Source organism: Daphnia magna, linkage group LG5 (genome assembly GCF_020631705.1).
Source record: "Daphnia magna isolate NIES linkage group LG5, ASM2063170v1.1, whole genome shotgun sequence".
Taxonomy (NCBI): Eukaryota; Metazoa; Arthropoda; class Branchiopoda; order Diplostraca; family Daphniidae; genus Daphnia; species Daphnia magna.
Genome location: NC_059186.1, coordinates 6,887,057 through 6,914,639, shown reverse-complemented (window position 1 = coordinate 6,914,639; position 27,583 = coordinate 6,887,057). Strand labels below are relative to the sequence as shown.

At 40.7% G+C, this 27,583-nt stretch overlaps 5 protein-coding genes across 11 annotated transcripts; 3 read left to right on the top strand and 2 right to left on the bottom strand.

Moving 5' to 3' along the window:
• Positions 1-417: 417 nt before the first annotated feature.
• Positions 418-6,546, bottom strand: LOC116923402 (lipase 3). Its single transcript, XM_032929852.2, has 12 exons — positions 6,066-6,546; positions 5,893-5,947; positions 5,594-5,782; positions 5,444-5,470; positions 5,285-5,372; positions 4,056-4,153; positions 3,874-3,938; positions 3,712-3,792; positions 3,465-3,623; positions 3,257-3,341; positions 2,993-3,138; positions 418-1,056 (listed from the first exon to the last, which is right to left on the bottom strand). Exons 1-12 carry the CDS (start codon positions 6,306-6,308, stop codon positions 904-906), a joined length of 1,389 nt encoding a protein of 462 aa, XP_032785743.2. The 5' UTR covers positions 6,309-6,546; the 3' UTR covers positions 418-903.
• Positions 6,547-8,959: 2,413 nt separating this feature from the next.
• Positions 8,960-17,734, top strand: LOC116923399 (relaxin receptor 2). 3 transcript variants are annotated; one of them, XM_045173911.1, is made up of 23 exons: positions 8,960-9,233; positions 9,317-10,620; positions 11,741-11,863; positions 12,354-12,473; positions 12,610-12,665; positions 12,799-12,857; positions 13,021-13,092; positions 13,493-13,564; positions 13,646-13,789; positions 13,876-13,944; positions 14,062-14,133; positions 14,254-14,325; positions 14,463-14,534; positions 14,652-14,723; positions 14,833-14,904; positions 14,974-15,041; positions 15,117-15,278; positions 15,357-15,502; positions 15,645-15,792; positions 15,922-16,051; positions 16,806-16,938; positions 17,031-17,091; positions 17,192-17,734. In XM_045173911.1, exons 2-23 carry the CDS (start codon positions 10,497-10,499, stop codon positions 17,587-17,589), a joined length of 2,445 nt encoding a protein of 814 aa, XP_045029846.1. In that variant the 5' UTR covers positions 8,960-9,233; positions 9,317-10,496; the 3' UTR covers positions 17,590-17,734. The 3 variants fall into 3 exon arrangements, with proteins under 3 accessions (XP_045029846.1, XP_045029847.1, XP_045029845.1); XM_045173912.1 differs by having other exon boundaries at positions 8,960-9,565; positions 9,682-10,620; XM_045173910.1 differs by having other exon boundaries at positions 8,960-10,620.
• A 2,048-nt stretch (positions 17,735-19,782) lies between these two features.
• Positions 19,783-21,128, top strand: LOC116923400 (transmembrane protein 33). The gene is made up of 5 exons (XM_032929849.2): positions 19,783-20,092; positions 20,164-20,345; positions 20,416-20,483; positions 20,554-20,687; positions 20,757-21,128. Exons 1-5 carry the CDS (start codon positions 19,923-19,925, stop codon positions 20,983-20,985), a joined length of 783 nt encoding a protein of 260 aa, XP_032785740.1. The 5' UTR covers positions 19,783-19,922; the 3' UTR covers positions 20,986-21,128.
• Positions 21,129-21,290: 162 nt separating this feature from the next.
• LOC116923398 (mediator of RNA polymerase II transcription subunit 25) lies at positions 21,291-25,828 on the top strand. Of its 4 annotated transcripts, none has more exons than XM_045173909.1 (10): positions 21,291-21,736; positions 21,799-22,055; positions 22,114-22,396; positions 22,457-23,011; positions 23,332-23,821; positions 23,896-24,058; positions 24,459-24,635; positions 24,714-25,052; positions 25,210-25,598; positions 25,661-25,828. In XM_045173909.1, exons 1-10 carry the CDS (start codon positions 21,433-21,435, stop codon positions 25,773-25,775), a joined length of 3,072 nt encoding a protein of 1,023 aa, XP_045029844.1. In that variant the 5' UTR covers positions 21,291-21,432; the 3' UTR covers positions 25,776-25,828. The 4 variants fall into 4 exon arrangements, with proteins under 4 accessions (XP_045029844.1, XP_045029842.1, XP_032785738.2 ...); XM_045173907.1 differs by having other exon boundaries at positions 24,714-25,058; XM_032929847.2 differs by having other exon boundaries at positions 24,711-25,058.
• Positions 25,829-26,011: 183 nt separating this feature from the next.
• Positions 26,012-26,904, bottom strand: LOC116923401 (60S ribosomal protein L31). Of its 2 annotated transcripts, none has more exons than XM_032929851.2 (3): positions 26,760-26,904; positions 26,292-26,515; positions 26,012-26,218 (listed from the first exon to the last, which is right to left on the bottom strand). In XM_032929851.2, exons 2-3 carry the CDS (start codon positions 26,513-26,515, stop codon positions 26,068-26,070), a joined length of 375 nt encoding a protein of 124 aa, XP_032785742.2. In that variant the 5' UTR covers positions 26,760-26,904; the 3' UTR covers positions 26,012-26,067. The 2 variants fall into 2 exon arrangements, with proteins under 2 accessions (XP_032785742.2, XP_045029848.1); XM_045173913.1 differs by having other exon boundaries at positions 26,677-26,803.
• Positions 26,905-27,583: the final 679 nt, after the last annotated feature.

Here is a 27,583-nt window from a genome sequence, read left to right as displayed (position 1 = left end):
ACTGGCTATATAAGAACTTCGTAAATCTTTCCTACTCTCGGGGCAGAACCTCATTTGACTGCGAGAAATTTTTCTTGGGCTGCTTTGTGGCTTGGGTACGCGCCATGCAATGACGTCACAAAGCCAAACGCGAAGAGAGTTGCGTTTAAATTTAAAAAAAAAGAAAAATGTAAGTGCACCCCCCTGCTGATGCGATAGAGTGAAGCAACAAGGAGGATCCCATATTCGGTAATGATGTAAGAAAGAGAGGTATAGAAGAAGAGGAAGGATGGTTCCGTTTGAAAACAGCTGGTCAATCGTTTTCGACCAGTTCAACATCTGCCGTCGAACCGCCATATTTTCAAATTCAAGGGCATTACTTGCACATGCACCGCATTGTACCGATACGCTTCGCCTTTTGGTTTCTGCTTCAGTTCGTATGCTTTTTTTGTATATTGGTATTATAATTACATATCATGGAATTAGTAGCGAGTACGCAGACATGTACATTACATCTAAATATCTGACTAAATATTGGAGAACATTTTCGCATAATCAAGGCCAACGGAACACGCGATCAGTGGGGACAATTCGTGACATTAGAAACTAGACAAGAGGAACGCGAATCACGGAATCAAGTGCTCGACAGTAACAAATCAAAGACAAACTAGTAGAAGGGGGTCCACATTGTCTACACGTACTTAAGTATGGCTGAAAAATGCGCAACACGAAACTTTTCCATCTTATTCAAATCATCATCAAAAGTTTTTCTTTCTTTTTTCTTTGCTGCGGAATGAGAAATGTGTCTTAATTGACGTTGCAAAACGCAAATTCATATGATGACTGCGCGACGATGACTCGATTCTGGTATAGATTATTGAAAATTCATTTGATGTCTCTCCCGTTCGGCGGTGCGGTCATTTTTCAATAGGAGTAAGGTAGGAGTTGGAGGAGGTGATTGTAAAGCAGTTGGTCGACATGCGTTGCCCAGAGGAAGTCCAAGTGATTGAAGGCCGTCATGTTGACCCGGTAGAAGCCTTGCAGGTTGGTCAATCTTTTGGCTAGCCACGTCACGTCCTGCAACGACAAACAATAGGAAATCGTCATGCACACAATGCGACTCACACACGAAGCTTATCTAGAAGTTATGGAAGGCAATCAAGCAAAAAATAAACAAAAACAGAACATTCGTTGCCACCCGTCCGCTCGTCTTTAAAAAAAAAACAAGGAAGGGCGTTTCGACTTCTTTCGCCAATTCCTAGAAGCTACGCGGCGACGTAATGCGAATGAAAACGTGATTACAAAAAGTGAGCCGCACTGTTCGCGTTCAGAATATGAAAGGAATCGCGATCGAAATACCATCCAGCTGGAAATGAAAGAAAGCGAAAGAAAAGGAAAGAGAAATAAATAAAAAAAAAAAAAATGTCGGTTCAATATGGACCGCAACTGACAGTGTGAAATCCTGGTGAGAGTCGATTTGCCTACATGCAGAACGTCCTCTCGTGGCGAGTATCCATTTTACTTACGATAAAACGCATCCGTTGCGTTGTGAGTATGTATATACTGTTTGATGAATATATCTGCGGTTATAATGAACGCTGTTGCGTCAGTGGGAAAAAAAGCCAAAAATCGCACAGGAATCGTTTCATTGTTTAGACTTTTTCTCGAGCGTTGGCTTTTCTCTATCGTGAGAAATGTAGTTGAACACACGCACACACATACACACAAAAAAACGGAGGTAATGCATCGGGATGAATATGGCGTGACGGGCTTGTCCAAGTAACAAGAAAGAGGAGAGGCCAAGGCCACACCAGTTATGAGATTGGGAAAGAAGCGACCGACGATGGCAGTACGGAGCTTTCGTCATCAGCGCGCGGCATCGCCGCATAACGTTATGTTTTATTAATGCCATTTCCTGTTTTCAAGACTTCGTATCAGAGAAGGGAAGAGAGAGAGAAAAGTAAAATCAACATCCGTTGTCGAACCTTGAAGACCGACGATCGCCCATTGATTTTCAATGTAAAAGAAAAGAAAAAAAAAAAACAGTCTCCGATGCGGCAATAAGTAAAGCCTGTACAATCGCGACGAGGACAAAAGAAGAGAATGTCGAGGCTGAATTTAAGACTGAAATAAATTTTAAAGAATACGCTCGCTTACATGTACGTGATAAGTCGGTAAAGGGCGAAAAAGGAATGAAAGAATAAAGACGGCCAATGGTAATAAACGAGGGTCGGGTGGTTCATGGGCGTTAGCGTGTCTTATTATCGTTCTTCAGGCCTAACATTAGATGGGGGGGGGTCATCCATTTCTCAACTGATAAGTCTGTATAGTGTGTATCGGCCAGCGTTGCCGGTCACAATGACGCGAATGCGGTATAAAGAAGGCGAATCAAGTGAAGGACGCGGTCCGCTTCAATTTGTATGACTGCACATCCAACTGATGATGTATGACCTGTACAGGTCCACTTGCGCTCTCTGTAGAGCGATCGTTAATTGGTTCTTATCGGAACTTCCCTTACGTTTACACTTTCGAGCACAGGAATAAAGCTGTAATGGCATCCTCTATACGCACACAGACACATACAGACAAAAGACTTTTTTACAACCACCGAGAAAAGAAAATGGCGCGGTGTTCGTAAATGTTAGAAACTGAAAATGCCGAATAAAGTGTTCATTAAAAAGTTTAGATTGTATATAGCTCCTTTGCGTTGAGATGGGCTCTATTTAGCCACACCACCTCGAGCGAAAACGAAACCCAAAACAAAACAAAAAAACAATCACGTTTCTTGATTTCAAAGTAAACCAGGTTTAAACTCCTCGATTAATAGTCGGAAACTTTCCCCCTTCCCCCTTATTCCTAACCCAACAATTTATACGGCTGATTGCCCTACATAAGGATGGGGTCTAGCCATCATCAACAAGCAGCTCATTTTTCCCTCCCTACAGGCTGAGGGTGTGTATAAACTATAAAAATTAAGATTGAAATCTCTTTTGATTTTCTTTTGTTTTTTTACCTTTGGACTGGCCAACCAGTCATTTTCGCCCCAGTAGAGGACGACGGGCGCGGTCACTGTTGTCAGGTTATAAGGCGGGGGCGTTGGCTGGCCGTACTCTTCCATGTTTTGTTTGGTGCCCCAATCCATGCGAGTGTATCTTTCAGCTGTTTTTATTTTAATAAAAGAGAAAATCTTTTAAATTTCATTCTCAAGTAATTGAACTATAGTTGAACTAATCACAACCACGAAAGGTCGAGAAAATAATAGAGTAAAACGATGTACCCGTAGAGTATTCTTGCATGTAATGAAAGATGGTGTACGTCGATGTTCCCGCTGGAGTGTGGGTCGTAATGAGAGGCACCATTTCCTGCATAAATCGGAGAAGATATTGCGTCAAATAAGCCGGACAAGTGAACTTGTACGAAACCTACGTACACAAAGATGGCTACGCAGTAAATGAAAGCGCGGCGTGGGGTGCATAACTTCTTACCTCATTAAAATTGGCAGGATCCGAGCCGGAGAGCAGAAAGAAAATATTTTCGCAGAAATCCTCTTCCCATTTGGTTTGATCGCAAAAAAGTCTGCTCAAGAGTTTCAGGACAGGTCCCGATGGTAGGAAGGCCTTGGTACCAAACCACTCGAACATCAACTTTAAACAAACAAAAAAAATGAATCAATAAATAGGGTAATGGTAAGGACACAACTAAACTGCGCAAATGGACACTATTACGCCCCACCTGGAATTCGTGAATGAATGGAGTGAATATTCTGATGGGTGACTTCATCCGAGAGACGGAAGCCACTGGTGCCAATCCCACCTGAAAATAGCAATAAAACATAAACTGTTTGAAACCGTATTGATAAAAAAAAAAAAAAAATTTTTTTTGCTTATTTAGTACCATCAGTTCGATTTTGTCGTTCAGTTCGGGATGCGTTTCCATGGCTACCCAGAACATGGTCGTGCCTGTCAGGTATTGAACCAAACAACGTAACGGATGAGCCAATCGAATTTCAATGGACAACTCTGTCTGTTCGAGTCCGATCTACCCTTATCAACTGACATGACACAAGTTTGAATTACCCATCGAATGGCCGATGTAGATCAGCTTCTGACGGCCAGTGGTCCTGAGGATGTACTCCAATGTCGCCGGAATGTCGTAAAGGCCCATCTCGTCCCACCTGTACACACGCGGGCACGCCGTACCCATTGGAAAATCGTCAAACATTAATTCGTAGGTAAGCGGAAATCAAAATATCATTAGGGAATGATAACGAGCGAAATGGCTCATCCAGAATTTTGCGCACAACAAACATCAAAGAGCAGAAATAGTAGGATCGAATTTCCATTCACCAAGCGGAAGCGGCCGGCTCCGCTTGCAACTGGAAAATACATGCGGATATCTCAAACATCGTCATTATTTCAAATATTCCATTCCTCCTGCTGACGTCATCGAATGACAATTAGCGCAAACATTTTTTTTTTCCCTCCTGGCTACGAAAATTATGACGAACTCTTGACTCATTTTCATCGGCGCAACGTTGTCGATTAAAAGGGAGAAAAAACGATGACGAACGGCCTTACCCTTTCGTTTCAATTGCGTCCACCCTCGAAGCGGATGGTGACGAAATGTACTGGAAAAGTCCGCTATAGATAAGGCAATGAATCGAGAAAAGACATTTTCTCCTTCTAGGAGTAACTGATTTCGCACTACCAGGGTTCTTCTTCTTCTTATCAATAAAAACAAAAAATGAATTCTAATCGCCCCCCTTTTTTTTTAAATGATAAGTGACTAGAATTAAAAGAGACTGAAAATGGAAAAAATAGTAAGAGCAGCTAAAGACGGGAAACGAATAACGGGACTATTGGTGCTTCGGATTTCCCGCTATGGGACGCCACTGTGGTTTATACGGTAAATTGTTGGGAAACATTCCAAGTGAGAAGGAAGAGAAAACGTTGCCCGCGGGACGATAGAGAGAGATAGCGTGAAAACAAAAAAAAAAGGACGACGCTTTTTGGAATGGAAGAAAAGACCCCCCCTAACATACACACACACACACAAAAAAAAACTAAAGAAAAAAAGCAAAACAAACAGAATTTGACCGTCACTGACGCGGGAAGAAAAAACAAAAATGGCTTCGCCAAATCTTTGGTTTAATATGCAGAACAACGGTCGAGTGTCTTAAAGAAAACGTGCTGTATGTATACACAAGGACCCAGTAAGCAGTCGAAGGAAGTGTGAAAAAGAAAATGAGGCTAATGATATGGGAAAATGTTCATGCTGGGTGACTCATTGGATGATAATAACTTACGTGAATCTCCAAAAGGCCTCGTCGCTCTCCTTCAGGAAAATATGCTTCTTGGAATAGGTGTTGCCTCGAGCATTTCCCATCCAGACATCTGAATGTGATAGCAGTAACAAATATTATTTGCTGTCTTAACGTCGACATTAGGCTAATGATTGAACTCACCGTAGCCTCGATCTGCCAGCATATAGGCTATTTAAATGTCAAAAGAGATTGATGGAAGAAATGAGACACTTTTGTTTTGTTTTCTTTTTTTTATGAGTTGGACCGATTGACTTATTATTTGTTTTTTTTTTTTTTTTTAAATCACATTACCTAAGCCCCTGTCGGTTGGGTTGAGCACCCAATCGGATGAGGAGCAAAGCAATCCGTGCTGGAGGAAGACGACCGGCCTCGTTGACATCCGATTTGCATATTTATTGCCAAACTGTTTGGAACGTTGAAAGCGACTTGGCACTCGCCTGCTGTACGGAATTCGATGCAACTCGAGGATATACCCGTCAGCTAAGCCAAGTCGTAAAAACAACGAGTTAATTAACTAACTATAATAATAATAATAATAATAATAATAATAACATTAAATAATGAAGACAAAACAAATAGTTTTGCATTACATGTTGTCACTTCGTGAATTTCAACTGGATATCCCCTGTGAGCAATCAGCTGGGGCTGTCATTTCAAATTTGCGATATGCAAAATAAAAACAAAGAAACAAATGAATGAATTAATTACATATTATTTAAGTATTCATCAAATGGAGTAGCCGATAAAACGGGTGAACAGTTACCGTAGTCATGTCGAGTTCAGGATCCTCCATCCGGCTGAATCGACTGTCAGCGTTACTGGCCAATGCATCAGATCCATTGCTGGCCAGCAGCAGAGAAAGAAGTAAAGCTGAGCTGTCAATCAACGAATTTGTTTTGATAGCGTCCAGTTCCAGTTGCTGATGGCAATAATGGCCGGGCGACCAGAACAGCAAAACAAACAAGCCAAGGGGATAACGGAACATCGAAAGCAACAGCTTCGACATGCTGGTGGCTATCGAGTCAAACAACAACAAAAGGCGTCGGGAGCCAATCAGGCCTACACGCTCTAGTGTAACTTGAGTCTCTTATGAACAACAAAACAAAAAGGAAAACAAAAACAAAAACAAAAAAAAAACGAAATAAAAAATGAAAAATAAAATAACCGATAGCTTCGAGTCTCGAAAGCCAACTGAATGCTGGAACACTCGTTTCAATCGAGTTCTCGCTTCTCAACTGCTCCTCCCCAGGGCGTCCTCGCTGGCCCTTTTTATATTCAGTCTCGACACTTAGAGTCAAACCGGAAAATGGCTACAAAGAAGAAACGTTGGATGAATCCTCCCACCAAAAGAGAACGAAAAAGAAAAGAAAAAAGAGTTCAGTTGCACTTGTCACTCGTCTGAGATCATGACCCCGACATTTTCATATCTCGGCACATGTCTGGAACTATTTTATTTTTTTTTCTTTTGTTTCTATCTCGTGTCAGACATTCCGGTTGTTATTCTACTTCTTCTTTTTTTTTTCGCCTTCTTTTATCTAATAACGTATTTCTTTTTTTTTTTTTTTAGCCCTGTGACTTCGATAAGAACAATAACAACAGCATGTGGACATCAGACAATCACAAATGTCTCTCGTCATTTTTCCCAGCTAAAAGACCGGCTGTCCCTAAAATCCTGTCTCGGCCGGATCAAAACAAATGCCGGGATGTCCTAAACATCGGCAACGCGTACAGACGACAGGGACTGCTAGCGTATCTGAAAATTTTTTTTTTTTTTATATATACTGTATATCGATGGCTATATTTACACGCACTAAGATTTTAGAGGCGGGAATTTGCGCCGAAAACATCACGCCCGTATTTATAAATTGAACGCTTCCATCGTATTTTTAGATTTTCTTGGACAGATGGTCGGGCTACGTGCATCTTCTCCGTCGGTGAAAATAATGTGAAGCCGACCTTCACGCAAAATGACGGATCGCTTGCAATGTCAAGCCAAGTGGGTTACTCACTTGTCCCGCGTGATCGATGATGACATGCTCTACGTTTTGCTCTGTTTCCCAGTTCGTATACAGTCGGTATAAACAATGGCGGCATTTTATTTTGATGTTTTCTGAAAGAAAGAGTGGCCACATCTGGGTGTTTAATGAGTCAATGATCTTCACCCGACGCCCGTATAGCGCGGGAGGTTATGACAAGGAGCGTTTTGGCCAACATCATTTTCGGTATGTTACGCACCAGCAGGAAACGGTCTGTCTGCGTTTCGGGTTCGGTCGTCTATGTCGCAATTTTTTTCTTTTCGTGATTCATCTGTACAGTCGCCGACAGACTCAGTAGGATGTGTGTATACCCTTATTTTGAGTCACGCCCTTTATTGCGTCGTGATTTCTTTTTTTATCTTTTTCTTCGTTTTCCGTTTGTTTTGGTTGTTCTAAATCCGTTTAATACAAATAAATGCTGAGCAAACAATCCGCAAAAGCGTTTTTGTGTCAAATGTCAATCCAACTTGCGCTAATGCGTCATCCGCTATCGTATAAACGGACTTCTGCACTCGCAAGTCAACGAACCTAAGAGTAACTCGAGTAACTTCAATTTCAATCTAACGAGCAAGTTGTGCTCTCTCTGTAACACAAATCTGGCCATCGGAATCAATTGCAAAATATTCAGTCCTTTCTCTGCATCCAGGAAGCACAAATTTAACGCCCCGAAACTCGACTAATAAAAGCGTAAACGACCTATCTAACTGAAGGGAATAAAAGTTCCAGGGTGACCATGCCCTGTCCAATGCGCCGGAAGCTTATTTTCAGTGACACACTGAAACACAGAGAGCCCCCCAACCCCACCCGTTTTTGTTTTGTTTTTGTTCGCTCCAAACTTTCTAATGAGAACACCAACAATGTTGATGCTCTCTTACACTTAGTATACTTGCACAAGCAGTATATACTACATAATTAGAGTGTGTTGACACATATAGTGGCACGCAACCAACTTTTATTACTTTTGCCTCTTGATGTTCATGGATTGTTCTCTCCCTGTCGTTTCCCTCTTCTTCTTATTTCTTTTTTTTTTTGTATTACCCTCTATCCCGCATTACACAGTGTTTTTTTTTTACTACCGCTGCTATTCACCTTCCGATTGTTTCCATTCGCAAACAGTTCCTCTAACGTCTTTATTAGAAATACTTGAAAGTCTCAGCGAAGGAATTTCGAACATTGGTGTACATATTTATGTACTGGATGTTTGTTTTTATTGTTCTCTTGCTTTCTGCACTTAGCCATCGATCGATCCCCTCTTGGCTGCTCACACGTCTTGAACAGCAGGTTAGAAAAATCTCGGCCATGGGAAAGGAAACACGAAAGAAAAGAAAACAATGCAAATATAGAAGACAAGGCGGCCCTGGTGAAATAGAAAGGGAAAAAAAATAAGGTAGCTGATATTACTAGCTGTTCTTTTGCCTATTGGAAAACATGCGGAGAATACGTATATAAGTAGTCTATGTACGATCCGGCGCAGCGCTATATACATCCTTGTCTTTAAAAGGCGGTTTGCGGTCTTGACGCTGGCCCGCGCAGACGCGACTTACTTGCGCCTCTATATACCATCACGCAGTGTGCAAACCACCTACTATACGTATATACACCCATACTACACCGCTGGTTTGCTACTATTCTTCCCGCGTTCCACCGTGGCTGTGTGCGTGTGTGTGTGTGTCGACCTGGCAAGGTTTTCTTTTGTTTTGTTTTTTATTTCAGATTTTCTTTCTTCGTTGCCAACGCGAGAAGTTCAGGCCGCCAGTCGACCACCATCGGCCGACAAAGTTGTCACATCCCAAGTCGGTTCACTTGCAGCACCTCTGGCTACCTGGCTATACATAACCAGCAGGGACATAGTATTCTAATAATCCAGTTCGTTCGGGCTTAGGAAATTGGCCAAAGTGCGCGCGCTTTTTTCTGCATTGTTTTCATTGAAATTATTATTATTATTATTATTAAATGTTTTAACTTCACGGACGGACAGCGCATCAAACGGGAAGACGACGCCAAGGACTTTTTCGTTTTCGTGTTTTTTCTTCGAAAAAATTTCAAGGTGTTTGTAAGGGATCCGTGACAACTGGCCACTTCAAGTCGTGTGATCTGAGGCTTTTGGCAGCATCGCCACACCAAAGGAGCTCGTTGGCATTCAGCGAGCGTTCACACACACACACACACACAAAAAAAAGCCGGACCGAGAAAAAGAACAAAAATCTATTCGGCGCCAATGCTCTAGGTAGTGGCCCACCCCCCGTTCTCTCAGTTTCAATCAACTGATACACCTGAACACTACCGGTCTTGACTCGACGGCATATGTGATTTATTTATTTTATTTTATTTTTTTTCGTGGAGGGGTTGCTGAGACGTTCGAATTCATTTTCTTCTTCTTCGTTCATTCGTTCATTCGTCATCGGTGCTGCGTTTGGTTGGCAAGACAAATCGAGTCTATTATCCGTTAGATAGACGTTGGATATGTTGAATTCGTTGAAGCAAGGAAAATTCAATTGACTAAGGCAGTGAAAGAAGTCAAAAGGGGAAAGAAGCCGTGAAAGTTCGCGTTTACAAGAACACCCACGATTTGCGCACGAATGACGTCGTGATGGCGGTGTCGGAAGAGGAAGAAGAGACAGCCGCTACCGTTTGTAGTAACCTAACGACAGTTTCCTACAACTCCCGTCCACCTACGGCTCGTGAATTCGCTTCGAATAGGTGAATCGCCAAAAATAAGGAGACAAAAAGAAAAAGGGGGACAACAACCTTTGATTGTCATTGACATACGTCATCAAGAAAGAAAGAAAAAAGAAACTTGCCGCTTGAACCGATCGCCATACTTAATTTTTTTTTTAGATTTTCCTAGCAAACTTTTTTTTTTTTGTTTTTCGTTGGGACCGCCCTTGTTTGTTCTGTGTTCTACGGTGATTGATTTCGGTGTGCACACGCAAAAACCCAAAACAAAAGGAGAAAAACAAAGTTTCGAATTGAACGGTGGGCCGGTACATCTAAAAAAAAAAAAAGAGAGAAAACCGGAAATAAGATCTTTCTACGCCCCTCGTGCAAAACTCACAAAAAAAAAAAAAAAAAAAAAAGAAAATCAAAGTTGTGTGTGTGTGTGTGCATTTGGTTGCTGCGCGTGTATCGTTGTTCGACACGGAGATCGGTACGGAACGATGCCCACTTCTGTGGGCGGCGGTCATGGATTGGTTATATCGCGCCGGGTGCTACTGATTGTCGGACTGACCATTTCCATCATCCTGGTCGTCTGCGCTTTCACCCTCCTCCTTGTTCTCCAAGGTTTCCTTCTTTTACTTACATAACAATTTTCCTCTTTTGTTTTTTTTTTTCTTTCCTATTTGGCTCTCGCCCCTCTTATCTCCGGCTGCGTTCTATCTTATATTCCGTCTCCATAGCCATGGCTGTCTGGAAGTTAAAACAGACACAAGCCGACGAAAATTGTTTTTATCTAAAGACTGCGTTTGTCTGTGTGTCATACGTATAGTCGCATCGTTATAGTCTGACCACCATTTTCATCCCTTAGCAGGGTCCTCTCTTATCATCCGCTAGCGGAAGGATCATTCGAAATATCTGGTTTCGGTTGTCCGTCGTAACGATTCGTACGCATTACTCAATCATGTTTTGGGCTTACGTCGGAAGTTGATGGATGATGCAGTCGAACTATACGGATGATCACCCCCCCTAAAATCAAGTCATGTACGATATAATAACGACCAAACATACTATTACGAGCTGAATCGTATTTGATCTTCGTGACAATGTTACTCGTTTATTACTTACGATAGTCGTCTTTTACTGTCACCTTGTATGGCTATTATTAAACTGTAGACATAGGAGGTAAAAAGCCATTTCAAAAGTAATCAATTAGTAATCGTAAAACAAAGGAACAAACATCTACGTCCTTTTTTGCTCACTCTTGTGGTTCTTTTTTTGCGAGTTACTAATTGCGGGCACAGCGGGGCGGAAAGTTCAAATTGAATCGTCTAAACATTGTTTCAACAAGGGCGAATTGGACGTGAGCTAAAGTAATTACTTGTTCATTTTGGAGTTGATGAAAAAACCAGATCGATCTTTTAAAACTGTTGTTACCTTTCGTTTGTGGTATTATGGTTGTATGGTTACATGCTTTGTTTGCGAGAAGTCCTGTTTAGAAATCCCATCAAGCAAAACAGCAGTCACAGCCAAAAGGCTTTGCCCGCACTCATACGAACGACCTTATTAGAATTTGATTTCATCCTTTCGTGGGTTTTTCCCTTTTTCCCTCTTCCTGTCGTAATGGGAAGCACAAAGTTTTCCCGAAAAACATGATTTCTGCTGTTCAGGGGACAAAGCGGAAAATCATTTCATTCTATTGTTTCGTTTGTTGTTATTATTATCATTTTCTTTTTTAAAAATCAAGATGGACCGTGCGGGAGTGGCAGTTTTCAATGCGGTAACTCTTCCGTTTGCATACCTCAGCAGAGCTATTGCGATAACGATCCCGACTGTCCCAACGGCGAGGACGAGGAATATGAAAAATGCGGTAAGGATCTTTGCAATTGTTCATTTTATGACTTCCCTTCAATGGTAACAGAGACGGGCAATAATTTAACAACGATCGTTCCATTTTTTTTTTTTTTTTTCCTTTTTTGGTTCCAATAAATGACGGTATACGCGCTTAGCGCAACTGCCGTGAACTGGTTACGAACGCCTAGGCGAACGTTAACCGAATTTTTTTCTTCTTTCTTAACTCCCCCCCTACCCATTGGCGATTGTTCGACATTCGTCACGGATTATGATTCTTCAAAGTAGCGTGGAAAAACAAAACAAAAACGTCAGCCTTATAAATACATATAGACTCGTCATTGACGACCTTCGACGATGACCAAGTTGACCGATGCATTGGCATGACAGTCAAGCCCTCGTGTAATCAACTGTTGATAATCAATTTGCTAGGCAATTCCCCTATATCCTTATCAAGCCGTAGTGACTCGATTAATTGAAATCTATACCCTTGCTCATGTTTTGTGTAGTGGACTTTCATGGAAGTACATTTCTGGCCCCCGACTGGTACAACGTTTTGAATAAGACTCAGCAACAAGCCGGTCTTCCTGACGTTTTAGCCGGCCAACAAGAGACAAATACGACCTGTCGTAAGCTTGAATGTTTTTTTTTTCTTCAAAGTAACAAATAATGGCTTTATATTCATTTTATTTTTTCTGTGCTTGTGTCAATTTTTGTCTTTTTTCATGACCGGATCGTCATCTATCTTCTTGAAACACCGTGCAGTATTGAGAAATTTTCCTGGCAAATGCGTCTGCGAGCAAACAAATCTGTTCTGTAAGGTACGTTTAGCGTATGGCCCAGTGGCGCTCAGAGTCATTTGAAATAACGATTATATTGTCATTGAATGATCAAGAGAAACGAAGCAGCAGCGACGTATGCTAATGAGTTTCTTGTCTTCTTTTAATAATGCAGCACATGGGGCTCGCCCATATTCCGGAGCAGATCACTCCACCCAACACACTCAGTCGTCTGTAAATATAGCATTTTTTGTTTTGTTTTGTTTTGTTTGTTTTTTTGTTACATTTTTTCACATAAGAGAAAGATCGTTCATTGTTACATTATTTTTAATGCATTCGGCTTGACACCGATGGAGAATAACGTCATATTTTCATTCTTCTTTCCCTCTTTTTGAAGGATTTTAGCCAACAACAGCATCAAAGCTATTCCTCGCTTCGCTTTCAGTCGCTACACCGTCCTGGAAATCATGTCAGTATAATGTATATATATATACATATACTATATAAACAATGAAAACTGCAACTTTATTCACCCAACATTTTGTACTCTTTGTGTTTGTCTCTGGGCATTATTAACTTTGCTATAAGTTTGGATTTGACTTCAAGCCAACCGTCCAAACTAGGCTTTTTTGTTTGTTTTTTTTTGCTTTTTGATTCTTTAATGCACACGTGCAGCTCTCTTTGCTGTATGCGGCATTGTATCCGCTACATGCTGCAGTACACACTGTAGTAGTATGTAACTACATAAACTGCGTTACAATTTTGAATGGAGTTAGATCCTCTTTTTTTACGATGATATTCCGACTTCCTGTATCGACATCTAATCTCCTTTTTATTGTGACTTGTAAACAATTTTTGTGGACGTACAGACATCTGGAACAGAATAGCATCAGGACAATTGCCAACGACGTTTTCCGCCATCAGAAACTCTTGCGTTTCTTGTAAGTTGGTTCGACTGCAAAATGTTTTCAAATGACATTCTAATTGTCTGTTCAATTGATTTAAAATGACATTTTAAACAGGTATTTGTCTAAGAATTCCATCAGCTGGATCGAACCAAATGCCTTCAAAGGACTGGGCAATGTGAAGCGATTGTTTCTCGACAACAACGAAATCAACGACACCTCCTTAGATGCCCTCAACAGTCTACCGAATCTTCAATGGCTGTAAGATTCCCTTATCAATTCATTTAATTATACGACAGCTAGAATGACACGCTTTGCCTAATAATGTTGCGTGTAATGTTTCGTAGGGACTTGTCCAGCAATTACTTGCGACTCGGCAATCATAGCTTTTCGTCGTGGATACACCTGAGGGAACTGTAAGTGCATTTCAAATTCTTGTTCAAGTCTTGTTTGTTTATTCTTCAAAAAGACGAGACGACATTGATTCTTTGTGTTCCGTTCGGCTTAAACGGTCGGTGTCTTTCCCATTACAGAATGTTGGAGCATAACGAAATCCAGTACATTGAGGAAATGACATTCCGCAATCTCAGTTCTCTAACCTACCTGTAAGTTCAAGGGCGATGTTTTAATCTTGATTCATTTGCATCGAATGTTTATGAAGTTTGAAGTGGATTGATGGAAATATTGATCATGTGGCATTTGATAAATCGGGGCTATTCGTATAGATCTCTACGGGAAAATAAACTGACTCGTCTGCACCCCAAGTCGTTCTGGACCCTCACCCAGCTGCAGGAATTGTATGAGTATCATCTGGGACGTTAATGACGTAGTAACCAAGTGCAGCTCTAATGGTGTTATCTTGCCCCCTTTTTTTTGTTGTTATTGTTGTTTTATTGGCCTCTGCTTTGACTATGACGTCGGACACTTATCGAAGGGATCTGTCCCGTAATGAACTCACCACCATCCCGCCCAGACTCTTCGCTCAGAATATCCAGTTAACATCATTGTAAGTAATAAATTTCATTTAAAAACAAAACAATGAAAAAAAGAAAATTCAAACTCGGGCGGAGCGGAAGCGAACAAAAGCGGAAAACTAACGAATCTAATTTTTTTGGTTAACGAGGTCTCTGGGTTCCAACAATATTCTACAACTGCCCGCCGAGGTTTTTCTGCCTTTGAAAAACATAAAATCCTTGTGAGTTCTTCTTTTCCCTCATCAATTTCAGCTTCCAAATTTATCGAAGAAATGATCTTGCCATTATGCAATCGAATTTTCCTGAATCGATTTTTTGATTGTAAACTAGAAATCTGGAGGATATCGACATCCAGAACATCGACGTCGACATGTTCAGCAGTTTAACTAATTTGGATTTCGTGTAAGTAATCAATAATGAAAATGGTGAAAAAACAGAAGTCAAGTCTTCACGTAGATTATTGGTAAACAGGTACTTCATCCGGTTTCAGTACTGCAGTTACGTCCCCACCGTCCCCAAATGCCGACCTAACACGGACGGTACGAAGCACTTGAGCTTTGATAACATCTCCAAAATCACATTTTTCTTAGTAAAAACTCTGTCCAAATGTGTAGGATTGTCTTCTACGGAGAATTTGCTGAACCGAACGCTGATTCGCATCATCCTTTGGGCTATCGCTATTTTTACTTTGATTGGCAACTCGCTCGTGTTACTAGGGCGTGGCATACTCAAAGATGAGAACAAAGTACCACTCAATTTCATCCGGAGCTTGGCAGGTACATATACAGCCGTTTCAGCTGACTGGTTCATTTTCTGCTGACGTTTCATGTTTGTCTTCTCAATCCGCCTCGCAGTGGCCGACATGTTGATGGGCTTCTACCTATTCGCCATCGCCATTCAGGATTTGCAGTATCGCGAGGTCTATCACCAGTACTCGCATCAATGGACCTCGTCGTTGGGTTGCACTTTTGTTGGCGTGGTAGCCATGACCTCCACCGAGGTAAACGATTATAGCTTAATCTGATCTGGCATTGCGCCATCACGGCAATCTTTTGGCCAGGAAAGGAGAGCTTTTGTTATCGAGTAACGTTTTTTTTTTTGTTTTTTTGTTTTTGTTTTGTTTGTTTCTTCTTTCTCTTTAGGTTTCTCTGTTGCTGTTGGCTTTCATGTCAATGGAGCGTTTCCTATGTATAGCTTCACCGTTTGGCTATACGAAACTGAACCAGAAAACGGCCAAAATTAGTCTGGTCCTCATTTGGGGCCTCGGACTCATCATGGCCATCGTTCCAGGTCAATAAATAATCTTGCCAACATAAGAAAACAAAAACAAAAAAACTCACTCACCTCGAAAAAAAAAAAATAATAATTTAAAGAAATTGCAATAACTCATTGTCACTTTGTTTTATGCATAACGACCAGTATTGTATTGGCGGCAGTCGACACACTACTACGGCTCTAATGGACTTTGTTTCCCGTTGCACATTGGAGAATCACTCTCACTCGGCTGGCAGTATTCCGCCTTCATTTTCTTGGGCGTTAATAGTTTATGGTAAGGAGACACCCCTATAATAGTCAACTCATTTCCATACAAGAATCTTGCCTCTTTTCCCTTTTTTTTTTTTCGTACCCACATTCTACCATCCTACTTGACTATATCCTTTTGCCATTCAATCGACTATTCGTGAAGAAAAAAAAAAACCCATTTGAAAAGCCTTCCTATCACTATTTTTTTCACAGCCTGGAAAGATAGTGTAACACTATCATGACGTCAATGAGCTCGTCTTCTTTCTCTCGTAATATCTTTTGTTTCCCTTAACAGTTTTTTTTTTTTTTTTAATAAGAACCCGTTCGGCTTTAGTTTTTCTTTTCTTTTTGGCATCCGTTTTTCACTCGCAATAGCCCCGGTGCTTCCTATTCCAGATTGAAAGAAATGAAACAGTACTAAAAGTTTGGGGCTCGTGCCAAAAGTTTCGCAAACATCATAGTGCCCCTTTCGTTTTCAATTGTTTTCTGTAGTTCATCGTTCTAAGTTAAGACATTTACTGCTATGTAGGCTACGTGATGAGGATCTATTTTCCATCCTCCTTTCATAAAGCAAAAGTTTGCTTACTGATTTGTTTTGAAACATGGGCGCGCTCTAATTAGTCCGGAAGCCTTTTTTTTTCTTTTTTTTGCAGCCGAGCCATCACCTTATTTTTTGTCCTCCCCCCTGACATTAGAGATTTTTAAAGCTGTTGCAACATGCGGGATAATTAATTTATTGATGAACCCTCTCTGCTGGTACTAATCATATTCTTGCGTAGCGTGTTGGTGGTGATCTGCACCTACGTCGGTCTGTTCGTGAGCATCCGCCGGACGCGCGGTCAAACGCCGTTAGCTAATCCCAATGATATGGATTTTGTCCTACGATTTTTTTTCATCGTTCTTACCAACATTGTAAGTTGCGCTGCTTTATTTTTTGCACTGGTGACAAACATGTCTAATTTGTGTGTGTGTGTGTGTGTCTCGCACGTGTTTTCCATCGGTAGATGTGCTGGGCTCCAGTTTACGTTCTCAGACTCCTCGTCCTTCTTAAGTATCCAGTTCCAGGTGAGCAAATTTATTATGGCAACCGCCGTCTTTGTCATATGGTCGTGATATGTACGTAACCTAACCTAACTTCTTCTGTTTTGGGTGGGCATCGACGCAGACGAAGTTTCTATTTGGGTAGTCGTTTTCGTGGTACCGATCAATGCGGCTATCGATCCGATCCTGTACACATTCACAACGCCAAAATTCCGCCGTCTTCTTGCCCAGTTATTCGCTGCAACGGGAGCCGGAAGCTTGGCGCACAATAGCCGACGTTTCAATTCGACGTCTACAAAATTCAAAACCGACCAGAGCTACATGCAGCCTATGCTTTCGCCTCATCATCGCCGCATGAGCTGGGATCATCACCTCCAGCTAACCCGCCGGATTTCCAGAGACACTACGGTAGTCGCTGCAACCGACCCGGTGGCTCTGATGGACGGCCTTCACGATCCGTCAGTTTTCATTGAAATGGTCAATCTCCAGTCGCCCATGGCCGGCCGGAGAAATTCCTTGTAACTATTAATTCCACCATTTGTTTGTAATTAATGTACATGTTTCAAATCAATTAAGCTGTTTGTCTGATCGTCCCCATCAATGTTATCAAAAAGCAATGTTGAATTTCGTTTTCGACGCTTCTAAATATACAGTACATATTATCAAAGTAACGGACAAAAAAACAAGAACACTTATTTTTAAAAAGATAAGATCAAAAGGAGATAACGCAAAAACATACGAAACGCATGGGATATTGGATCTGACGTGCGCGTAATTCATTTTTGGCTCCAAAAAGCGTTTAGTTCTTTACTTCTTGTAACATATCTCACAAGGCGATATCCCTATATGAATAGCAATTCGCTTTACACGACCTGATTGGACTGAAGCATTATTCTGACGTTCGCTTTAATTAGAGAAATCATTAAAAAAATTTTCTTAATTTGATGACTTCTTGAAGACACTCATTAGATTTGGCAGCAGGTTCTTGGCTTATGAGACAGGCTCAGTTACTTTGAACTATTAGAAGTGAAACTGTAGACCACTGTCACCTTTTTCTTCGGTATAAAGTCCTCAGCGTCTACTACACGATAATTTATTCTTGCAAACGCGAGTCGACTATATGGTGTAGGCCTACCTGAAAAGGAAACGACTACGGAAGATTTTCTAAACTGATTATTATAAACTTATGTCATCTCTTTTTGAATCGAAGTAGGCTATATAGAATTCAAAGGTTCCAATGTAAAGCGAAAAACTAATTAACGAGAACCCACCATGGAATAAGCAAAAATGTTTCCTTCCTTATTTCGCGTTCAACTAACAGCGTTTGCGTGAGTCTGACGGCGAGTTAATTAGGCCTAGTATAGGCTATACTTAATAGGTTCCATCTTTAACTTAGGCTTAAAATGCTTTTTTTGCTGTTTTAGTTTGACCTTACTTTTGCTGAGACCAAACTCTGTCCACCTGTTAAGGCTGATCAACTTGAATACATGAATTTCTTCGAGAGTCTCTTTGCTAGTTGCTGAAAAAACGGGGTCAGAGCTAGAACTTGAATTAAAAGTCGGATCAAGGGGCTAGACAAGCTAGAATTCAGCACGATTTTTGCTTGGCACAAGAGTATAACAGATCCGAAGTGAAATGATCAACTTGATAATTCTTTCTTCTTTTCCTACGCCCCCCCCCCTTTTTTTTTGTTGGAAAATAAAGTAAAAATAAAAGATTGCATACTACCAGCGTCGAGCGAAATTCATTTACATTTTTCTTCTCCGGATTTCATGCCCCGTGAAGCTACACGCCAGTAAGAACTACTAATTCATTCGAGAAGAAGGAATACCATTTGCATCCCATCTCACCTTCCTGTTCTTTTAGGTCTATTACTTCCTACTTCTCGACTCCCCTCAATTATAGGGATTCCCTATGAAAAAGCATACTTCGCCGATCAATAGTAACAGGAACGTCAAACTTAAAAAAAACCGCGACTGTGAACGACTATAGGCTCTCTTTAATAGACCATCAATACTGTTGCTTTGACAGTTATTGGTCGATTAACTAGGTTTTTCGTTAACGAATTTGACATATGGAAAATAATTAATTGGTTTTTGATGGGGAGTAGCATTTCATAGATATGGGGGGAGAATGAACGTTTGAAAGAAATCAATTTTCCTATTAGGATCACGTTTGCTACAGGGTGTTCTATTCGTTGCCTTCCGACAACTGGCGCAATGCTGCATTTCTGTTAAGAGAACTGACAACAATAAACGGTTTTTAGGGGGCTACTATTCTACCATTCAAAAGAGGCTGTTTGTATTTTTTCCCCATCTAGATATCGTTGTAAATATTTTTAATAATATTAAGAATTTAGACTGTGTGGGAGTGTGGCTAAAATGCTCTATAAAACAATTTTCCATAAATCAATACCGGGAATCACCATGTTCAAGGCTACAAGCAAAATGCGCTAATAATAGGAATTCTTCGAGAAAGAGAAACAGTTTTGCCCTGCTTTTTAAGTTACGTAAATCTTTTTATGTGGTTCTATCATTCGAGTTCCTTATGGCTGTGGCTCGGCTATTTTTCTTCATTTATGGGTTTCGTTTATCTTCACTTCTTCTATTCTTTACGAGTCACGAGTTTCACGGCTCGCAAATTGCAACTCGCAAAGTCGCAATTGTCTATCGCTTTTAGGTCGATAGTAATCATGAAGTGGCAACGTTGTGTTTATCAGACGGAAATTGCTGGATCTACCTCAAGTTTTTTGTATAACTAGCCTATTACAGATCACGAACGAACTGTCATTTGCATTACCATCGTTTTATAAGTTATATATCTTTATTTCTCACGTAAGCTGCGCTGTTCAAAGAATGAGCGAAAGTGAAAACAGAAATGAAGAGGATAGGCCGCAGTCTCAACCGTCAACGGGACTTAACGTGCTTACAGCACACATTGGGCGAAACAAAGTCGACTTCGCTCTTTGGTGCACCCGGTTCGCCACAATCATCTTCACATTTAACTATCTAATCCCAATATTTGGGTAACTAATTTACAATATTTTCATTCATTTTTGAAGTTTAAATATGTAATTTTTTTAAATTTCTTACTTAGGTCTGGGTACAACATGTATTACAAAGCTTTGTTGGCTAACTCGGCAACAAGTGCCCTACGTCTCCACCAGAGACTTCCACAAGTTCAGCTGAGTAGAGAATTTATCGGCAAGGTTTTCATAGAGGACAGTGCCCATTATCTTCTCTACTCAATGATATTTTTCTATTCACCTCCAGTTACATGTAAATAAATTTGTTATTAAATTGGTACAGTTATCTTTGTAACAGTTATCAAATCATATTTACCTTACAGGGGTGCTGCTCCCAGTTTTTCTTTTTGCACTGCTCCACATTTCCAGCTATTCTTTAGGACTGATTGAGGTCAGCATTGTAGTGTGTGAACAAAGAGTTTTAGCCATCTTAAACATCTTACCATCTTTTTTTAAAACAGCTATTGGGCCCAAATGCCTTAGGAGTGGGGAGGATGGCTATTGGAATTGTGGAAGTGCAAAGTGTCAATCTTTTGAGAACTATCGCATTTTCTGAAATATTCCTATTTCCCATGCTGCTTCTGTCTTTTTTCAGGTAAATATTTTAATGCTTTATTGAGAAAGATAATTGTACCTAATCAAAACGTTAAACTTGGAATTACAGTGGTCGATCTTCGCTTATGACCATCTTCGTGTACTACAGATTTCTTACATTGCGTTATTCGTCTAGACGTAATCCCTACACGAGGAATACCTTCGGCGAACTTCGCTTTCTTGTCGAAAGCTACGCCCAGAAACCATCTTGTCCATCAATTATCCGCAATCTAGTATCTAAATTGGTCGCTCTTATCTCCCGACTTGCTCCTCCTGTTATAACTGCAGAACAACAATAACAAATATTGCCGATGCGAATTGGGGTGTCCATGCCGCTGAAAAGAATTGTCTATGACGTTTTGTTTTTATCTAGTTCAATCCAGTAGATGTTTGGTGTACTTCCTTAATGTAAGTGTGAAGAATAAATTTTTCTATAAATGTAGTACCATTGAAGGTTATCTGCTGTTGAAAAGACTGTTCATTCGCTGACGAAGCACTTGGTTTGAAGAGTTGGGCCGGCGGTCCGTTACGGGCTCATAGCGCATTGGCGCCACTTGAAAACATCTTTGAATAATTTATTTCGGGTTTAGAAATATGGCAACGTCGAAGAATCAGTGCTTGTCAGGAAAAAATGTCAAAAGGGTTTTTGTATCACAGACAGGAAACCGAGTAACTGGAACGTGCTTTTATGAACTGAAACAGAAAAACGATTATTGTAAAAATCCTACTCATCAGGGTTTACAAGAATGGTGGTAGGAAGTGCGGAAGCCGTTTGCAATGATATTGTTTTCCTTGTTGAAGGGACTTCGGCTTGTGGAGCTTATATGAACGAGATTAAAATGAACTACATTTGTCAGACAGTGGAGTACTTTAATGGAGGACCTATAATAGAGGACAGGGACTGTGGATCAGAGACTTTTGCAACATTGTACTCCTTGGTGGTGTATCACTCTTCTGATTGTTTACCGGCTGATATGGTTGATGTTTATGGGCCATTCAGAAATCCACACAAGTTTCTACAGCTTCTTGATAAGCTTGATTTCTCAGGAGGTATAATGTAGTATTTGACTATGTTGTTGTATTTTTATTTTACAAACATTGAAAATTATTAGGTCATGCTGAGCATATGGCTTCATTAACTGAAGGATTAGCTACCACTTTGGAATGCTTCAAGGATCTTGCTTTATTACGTGATCCTGGTTTAAAGGCACAGAAGTTCTGCATTCTGGTATGCAATTCAGCTCCCTATAATCTGCCAGTAATGGATCTGCCAAGCTTCAGAGGTCTGACCTTGGAGCAATTAGCCGTGCTTGTGAATGAGAATAATATACAATTGAGTATAATCAGCCCAAGAAGAATTCCTACATGGGTAACACCAGCAATGTTTTTCCAAGTAGTAAGTTTACTAATCTGTGAAATGTATGCAGATAAATTTATTTGACAAAGCTGGTGGAGATTCGATGACAGCCAATTCAAAACACTACGCAAAAGATCTCCGCCATTTGGTTATGCTTAGTGGGTTTTCCTTACAGGAATCCACCATCAGCCAAGCACCTATACCAAGTATACCCATTCCAACTGTGCCAACTAGTCCCCAAGGCTTAAGTCCAAACCAACAACAAACTCTTCGGCCAGTTGTGAATGCTGTGGTCAGGCCAATTCAGCCTCAAAACCAACCTCAGCAAAGACCACCTGTACCAGTATCATTTGGTAAGTCTCAGTTTTGAACTTACATATCTTCTCACTTAAATGTTTTCGTTTCTTTAAAAGGAATTAACGTAACCGGACCCACGTCCGCTCCTAACGTCACGATTGTTAACACAGTACCTCCCATGATGACAGCCGATGGTGGGGTTCGTATTCGAGGCCCCAGCCCCCGGTGGACAGGTCCCAACCAAGGCCAGCAATTACCGAACCAAGTTCTTCAACAAACACAGCAAACTTTACCAGCACAAATGCAGCCTACAAATCAAGTGCGCCAGCCGTCTCAAATTCAGATGCCGCAAACAATGCAGATTCCACTGCAGCAGCAACAGTTACAGCAACAACATCAACAGCAAGCGTCGATGCTTCAAACTCAACAGCAACAAGTTCCTCAAGTTCTAAATCAGAACCTTCAAAATTCTGTGCTCCAACACCAACAACCCATGACAATGCCAATGGCTACTAATTCCATACAACAGGCCCAGGGTCAAGTCCAACTCCAAGTGCCACAGCAGTCTCAAGCAGCGGGTCAAATGATAATCAATCCCCAACAGCAGCAAAATGTTCGGGCGCCATTTGTTGCCTCACAGAGTTTGGTGAACCAGTTGAATCAAGGACAAGGTAGTGTTATTTTGTTTATTAAATTCTTACAGCCACAGCCGTTGGCAACTTTAAGGTTATATTTTTAAAGCGGATCTATGAGATCCGCATGAACATTGTGAGTGCAATTAATAATAGCAATTGAAATCGAACCTGAAATAAGTATAATGATGAATTTATGAACGGATAAACAAGAAGTTGATTCGGTTGAAATTTGCCATTGCGAATCGATGCATTGAGTCCTTCTATGAATAAAATTAATTTTCTGACGTAATACTAAGATTTTTGAAATTAGGTTTTATTATGTTTTCGAAAAAATTTGACGTTTTGTTTTTGTATAGCTCCGAATGCCGGTCAAATGGTGAACGTGAACCAACAGATGCTAAATCAACAGCAACAACAACAAATTGCTGCTAGAAAATTAGCAATGGAGCAGCAGCAGCTCCAGCAACAACAACAACAACAACAGCAGCAACAACAACAACAGCAGCAGCAGCAGCAGCAACAACAACCACAGCCACAACCACAAAATATGAATTTCGCGATTAATCCAGCGAATGCCAATTTGGGCATGCAACCAAATATGCCCCAACAGCAGCAAATGCAGCAACAGCCTCAGCAGGTCAATGTTCCTGCCACCTTGACTCCAGGAATGGTTCAGCAACAAGCGGCTGCTGTGGTCGGTGCAGCTCCAGCAAACCCTGCTCGCGAAAGACAAGTAATTTGGCAAGGTGTACTTGAATGGCAAGAAAAAACCCGTGATCCACAGAAACTTCCCCGACACGTTCCGTGTCAAGTATCCGCGTCCGTTACTAACGGCGAGAGCGAAGTGTAGGTTATTGTTTTTCTTATATCATCCGAATAGGAGTAATAACGCTGTGTTTCCATCTTTTTGTTTCACACAGAAAAGCGGAACACTGGCCACAAAAACTTCTTATGCAGCTTATACCTAAAACGTTAATAAGCAATTTTGGAGGCGCGCATTTCCGTAATGCCCGTTCGGTAATGTTCCATCCCCAGGATTGCGAAGCCCTAGAAGCTCTTGCCAAAGTGATGTCTACTGGATATGTAAGTTTTTTGGCTTTATTTTTATTTTATTTTTTAGATTTTAATTTCAAGCCTAGTTTGCACAGCGTTAAGGTTTAGTTAGTTTACTTTACCGTAAAATTAAAAACCCTTTCAAATCTCCAAAAAAGTATTTTTTGCGTGATCAAACGTTTTTAAAAAATTCTCATTATCAAACTAACTCTAACGACTGTTTTAAGTCGTTAGAACATGTTTAAAATTTATAGCGTATTTTACCAAGACAACAGTTGTCCTTAAAAACAAGCAATGCATTCAAACAAAGCGTTCGTGAAAACTGCATGAAAGTCTAATATTGCCAACGAGTAAGCCGTTATTACTTGTGTCAACTAGGCTTTCTGTTTATGTTATAAATACTTTTTCTATATGGATTTTTCTTAATTAGGCTGGTTGCGTCCATTTCACGGGGATGGTGAACCCTAATGCCTGTGAAATTAAAGTATTAATGCTACTTTATAGTCCTGACAAGAAGGCGTACATCGGCTTTATCCCAAACGATCAGGCTGGATTTGTGGATCGAATCCGCAAGGTTATTCAACAGCAAAAGAGCAAACAAGTACAGGTAAACATAACACAACTCACGTGGCCGTCAGCGAACTTTTTTCTTATCATTGTAACTAATTCATTGAAAACGCAGCAGCCACCAGGTCCTGGTCAAGCAGGACCAAGTCAAAATATTGCTCAAACCGGACCAAATATTTTGGTGACACAGACCAATCCGTTGTCAATGGGAGGTGGTCAAATGAGCGCAGCACCTCAACCTCAGCAGCAGCAGCAGCAGCAGCAGATGCAACAGCCTCAGATGATTGGTAATTCTCAACAGCCGGCGATGGCTGCCCCTGCTCCAATGGCTAACCCTGTCCGAGGTGCCGCACCTACACCGGCTCAACTGGTAGCTGAGAGACAACAAAATCTGATGACCATTAAGCAGTTACAGCAAACACTTGAAGCGGCTCAACAGAAGGATATTCATCTCAAGGCACTGGTATTTTCTGTATTTCCTTACGTTTAAGGTTGCCTTTGCGCTGGTTTGGGGCTTAACTAATAATTATACGCTTAGAATATTACGCTTTGATCACTCAAACTTCGGAGTAATTTTTGGCTAATTAGAAAATCAAATTGCTCTACAATTTCAGGAGCAGCAACAACGGCGTGCGCAATTGTTGCAAATGCAACAACAACAATTGATGCAACAACAGCAGCAGCAGCAACAACAACAGATTCAACCTAATCAGCAGCTACAGATGCAACAGCAGCTGCAATTACAGCAACAACAAATGGGCCAACAACAACAAATGGGCCAGCAACAACCAATGGGACAACAACAACAAATGGCTGGGCAACAGATACAGCAACAGCTTCAACAGTTGCAGTCTCAACAACAAATGCCAGCCCAGCAAAAGTTGCAGCAGCAGTTACAAGCACAGCAAATGCAACAACAGAGAAATATTCGACCTGCCGCGGCTCTACAGAACAATCCAGGATTGCGCAATCTTTTGCAGCAACAACAATATCGTCCGCAAATGTAAGAAACACTTTGTATTTATAAATATTCGTTGATTTATGAATAGTTTATTTGTTACACAGTATGCAGCCAAATCCCCAAAATTGCATGCAACAACCTAATATGCAGCAGCCACAACAGCAGCAGAACAGTGGTGGAAGTCAATTTGATAATCTTAGTTTGGCAGATTTATTGTAATGTAAAATATTGTAAATTGATTTGATGAAGAAATAAAATTGTTTTCTGAATTATTACAGAAAAGATTAATTTTATCATTGATTGTTTACCTATCATTGTCAGTAAAACCTAGCTATGATGAAGGAAAGTGAAAAATGAAAGGTGCTAAAATGATTACTTTCAATGAAGTACCATACTGAATTACTTAATTTAAATGAAAAACCAAATGGCTTATGTTGAAATAATAAGACAGTATGTTAACCACAACACATTGTATTCCATTTGTCATACAACGAATCAGGCCATTGGATGTTTAATCTTCAGAAACTTCTTGGTTTTCAGTTTGAAGCCCCTTGAAGGTTGCAACAGGGATGAAGGAGACCAAAGTGTAAAGCTTATGCGGTGAATCTTCATCCTCATTACGGCGGCGAGACAGACGAACACGAACTCTGAATGGAACACTCCTGTAGAGACAAGATTGCTGTTGTAATCACCCTTGGTCGACAACAATGAAACACAAAGTTAGGGCTAACTTACCTAACACCCTGGGACCAGATGTGTTTGTTTAGCCTTGTTTCAATGCGAACATCGGGGGTACCCATTGCCTGTTCAGCGAATTTGCGGATTTCCTTGATGGCCCTTGGAGCACGTCTCTTAAAACTGATACCATGAATCCGTTTGTGCAGATTGACAGTATAATCCCGTGTTACAACTTCATTGATGGCTGACTTACGAGTCTTCTCTCGCTTTTCCTTGGCCATCTGAAAAATTAGTGAAAGATACGGGAATTTAAAACAATATACATTGACAAGACACCTTGTTCAACCGGCCGTGATTGAGAATAGCTAACATTGCGGCCAAACATCGACAACAATCGCTAAAATAGCAGCAAATGGTACCATTATGCAGGGAATTTTCTTACTTGTAAAAAACAAATTTAAATTTAAACGAAAGAGTATCCCAGCCAAGGATGAGAAAGGATATATGAGAAAATATCCAACTTACTTTGCTTTCGAGCTGCAGTCTGTGACCCAAGTGAAGGAGGAGTGGCCTAAGTGAAAGAACAGCAAGGTTGTCAGACGCGAAGAAGGCGCTGAAGGTCCGAATAAACAGTCACCAGATAGTCCCTTCTCGATTTTAAAATGAACGAATTGAACTGTTTTTAGGAATAAATAAAGGAGATACCCCCGAAGATGTGGCTTGTACTAAAATTTTCTTCTGAGTGTAATTTTTCAAATTTTTACTCATCTAATTTCATACAAGCAATAAGCTTTGTTTAAAAAATCGATCATGGGGTTTGTGTTAAGCAACAGTGAAAGTGTAAAACTATACATGTTCGGAAAAATTAGAATATTTGGCTGTTCCGCCAAATTTTATTACAACTAAATACATTGGATAAGTAAAAACGAATATTTTAAGTCAATAACTTAAGAAAATATTAAACGACAGTGACTAACTTGTGTCAAACTGTAAATCCACCATAAAGTGAAAGCTTTTATTTCAGGCACTTTGTTTACAAGCAAAGCGCGTCACTTTAACTTCGGATTCATTTATTTGAACGGACGGCCATGGAATTCCAATATAAGCAATCGGCGGATTTTGTAAAAAAAAAATGCAATCAATGAACGTAACGGGTAGTCATTGTAAAGCGCACCGAAACGTACTATTACGGATGAGTAGGGTTAAGCCCCGGTTCTTGAAAACCCGGGTTACCCGCGGATCGTCGCCAAAAATAGTCACCCAAGGGCGATCCGGGTAGCCGGTTTGCTAAAATAGGTAGGCTGGGCCGGTTTTGATAGGTAAACGGGTATACCCACCACCATCTTGAA

What these genes read in the sequence shown, in the direction of transcription:
- LOC116923402 (XM_032929852.2), bottom strand. Translation starts at nt 6,308, where the DNA reads ATGTCGAAGCTGTTGCTTTCGATGTTCCGTTATCCCCTTGGCTTGTTT. An exon ending in CTACATCGGCCATTCGATGG is followed by an intron (nt 3,939 to 4,055) that starts GTAATTCAAACT and finishes AATACCTGACAG; the next exon opens with GCACGACCATGTTCTGGGTA. An exon ending in ACGACAAAATCGAACTGATG is followed by an intron (nt 3,793 to 3,873) that starts GTACTAAATAAG and finishes TGCTATTTTCAG; the next exon opens with GTGGGATTGGCACCAGTGGC.
- LOC116923399 (XM_045173911.1), top strand. Translation starts at nt 10,497, where the DNA reads ATGCCCACTTCTGTGGGCGGCGGTCATGGATTGGTTATATCGCGCCGG. An exon ending in CAGAAACTCTTGCGTTTCTT is followed by an intron (nt 13,565 to 13,645) that starts GTAAGTTGGTTC and finishes CATTTTAAACAG; the next exon opens with GTATTTGTCTAAGAATTCCA. An exon ending in TAGCCATGACCTCCACCGAG is followed by an intron (nt 15,503 to 15,644) that starts GTAAACGATTAT and finishes CTTTCTCTTTAG; the next exon opens with GTTTCTCTGTTGCTGTTGGC.
- LOC116923400 (XM_032929849.2), top strand. Translation starts at nt 19,923, where the DNA reads ATGAGCGAAAGTGAAAACAGAAATGAAGAGGATAGGCCGCAGTCTCAA. An exon ending in TATCTAATCCCAATATTTGG is followed by an intron (nt 20,093 to 20,163) that starts GTAACTAATTTA and finishes TTTCTTACTTAG; the next exon opens with GTCTGGGTACAACATGTATT. An exon ending in CTATTCACCTCCAGTTACAT is followed by an intron (nt 20,346 to 20,415) that starts GTAAATAAATTT and finishes TTTACCTTACAG; the next exon opens with GGGTGCTGCTCCCAGTTTTT.
- LOC116923398 (XM_032929847.2), top strand. Translation starts at nt 21,433, where the DNA reads ATGGTGGTAGGAAGTGCGGAAGCCGTTTGCAATGATATTGTTTTCCTT. An exon ending in CCAGTTGAATCAAGGACAAG is followed by an intron (nt 23,012 to 23,331) that starts GTAGTGTTATTT and finishes GTTTTTGTATAG; the next exon opens with CTCCGAATGCCGGTCAAATG. An exon ending in AAGTGATGTCTACTGGATAT is followed by an intron (nt 24,059 to 24,458) that starts GTAAGTTTTTTG and finishes TTTCTTAATTAG; the next exon opens with GCTGGTTGCGTCCATTTCAC.
- LOC116923401 (XM_032929851.2), bottom strand. Translation starts at nt 26,515, where the DNA reads ATGGCCAAGGAAAAGCGAGAGAAGACTCGTAAGTCAGCCATCAATGAA. An exon ending in ATCTGGTCCCAGGGTGTTAG is followed by an intron (nt 26,219 to 26,291) that starts GTAAGTTAGCCC and finishes TTGTCTCTACAG; the next exon opens with GAGTGTTCCATTCAGAGTTC.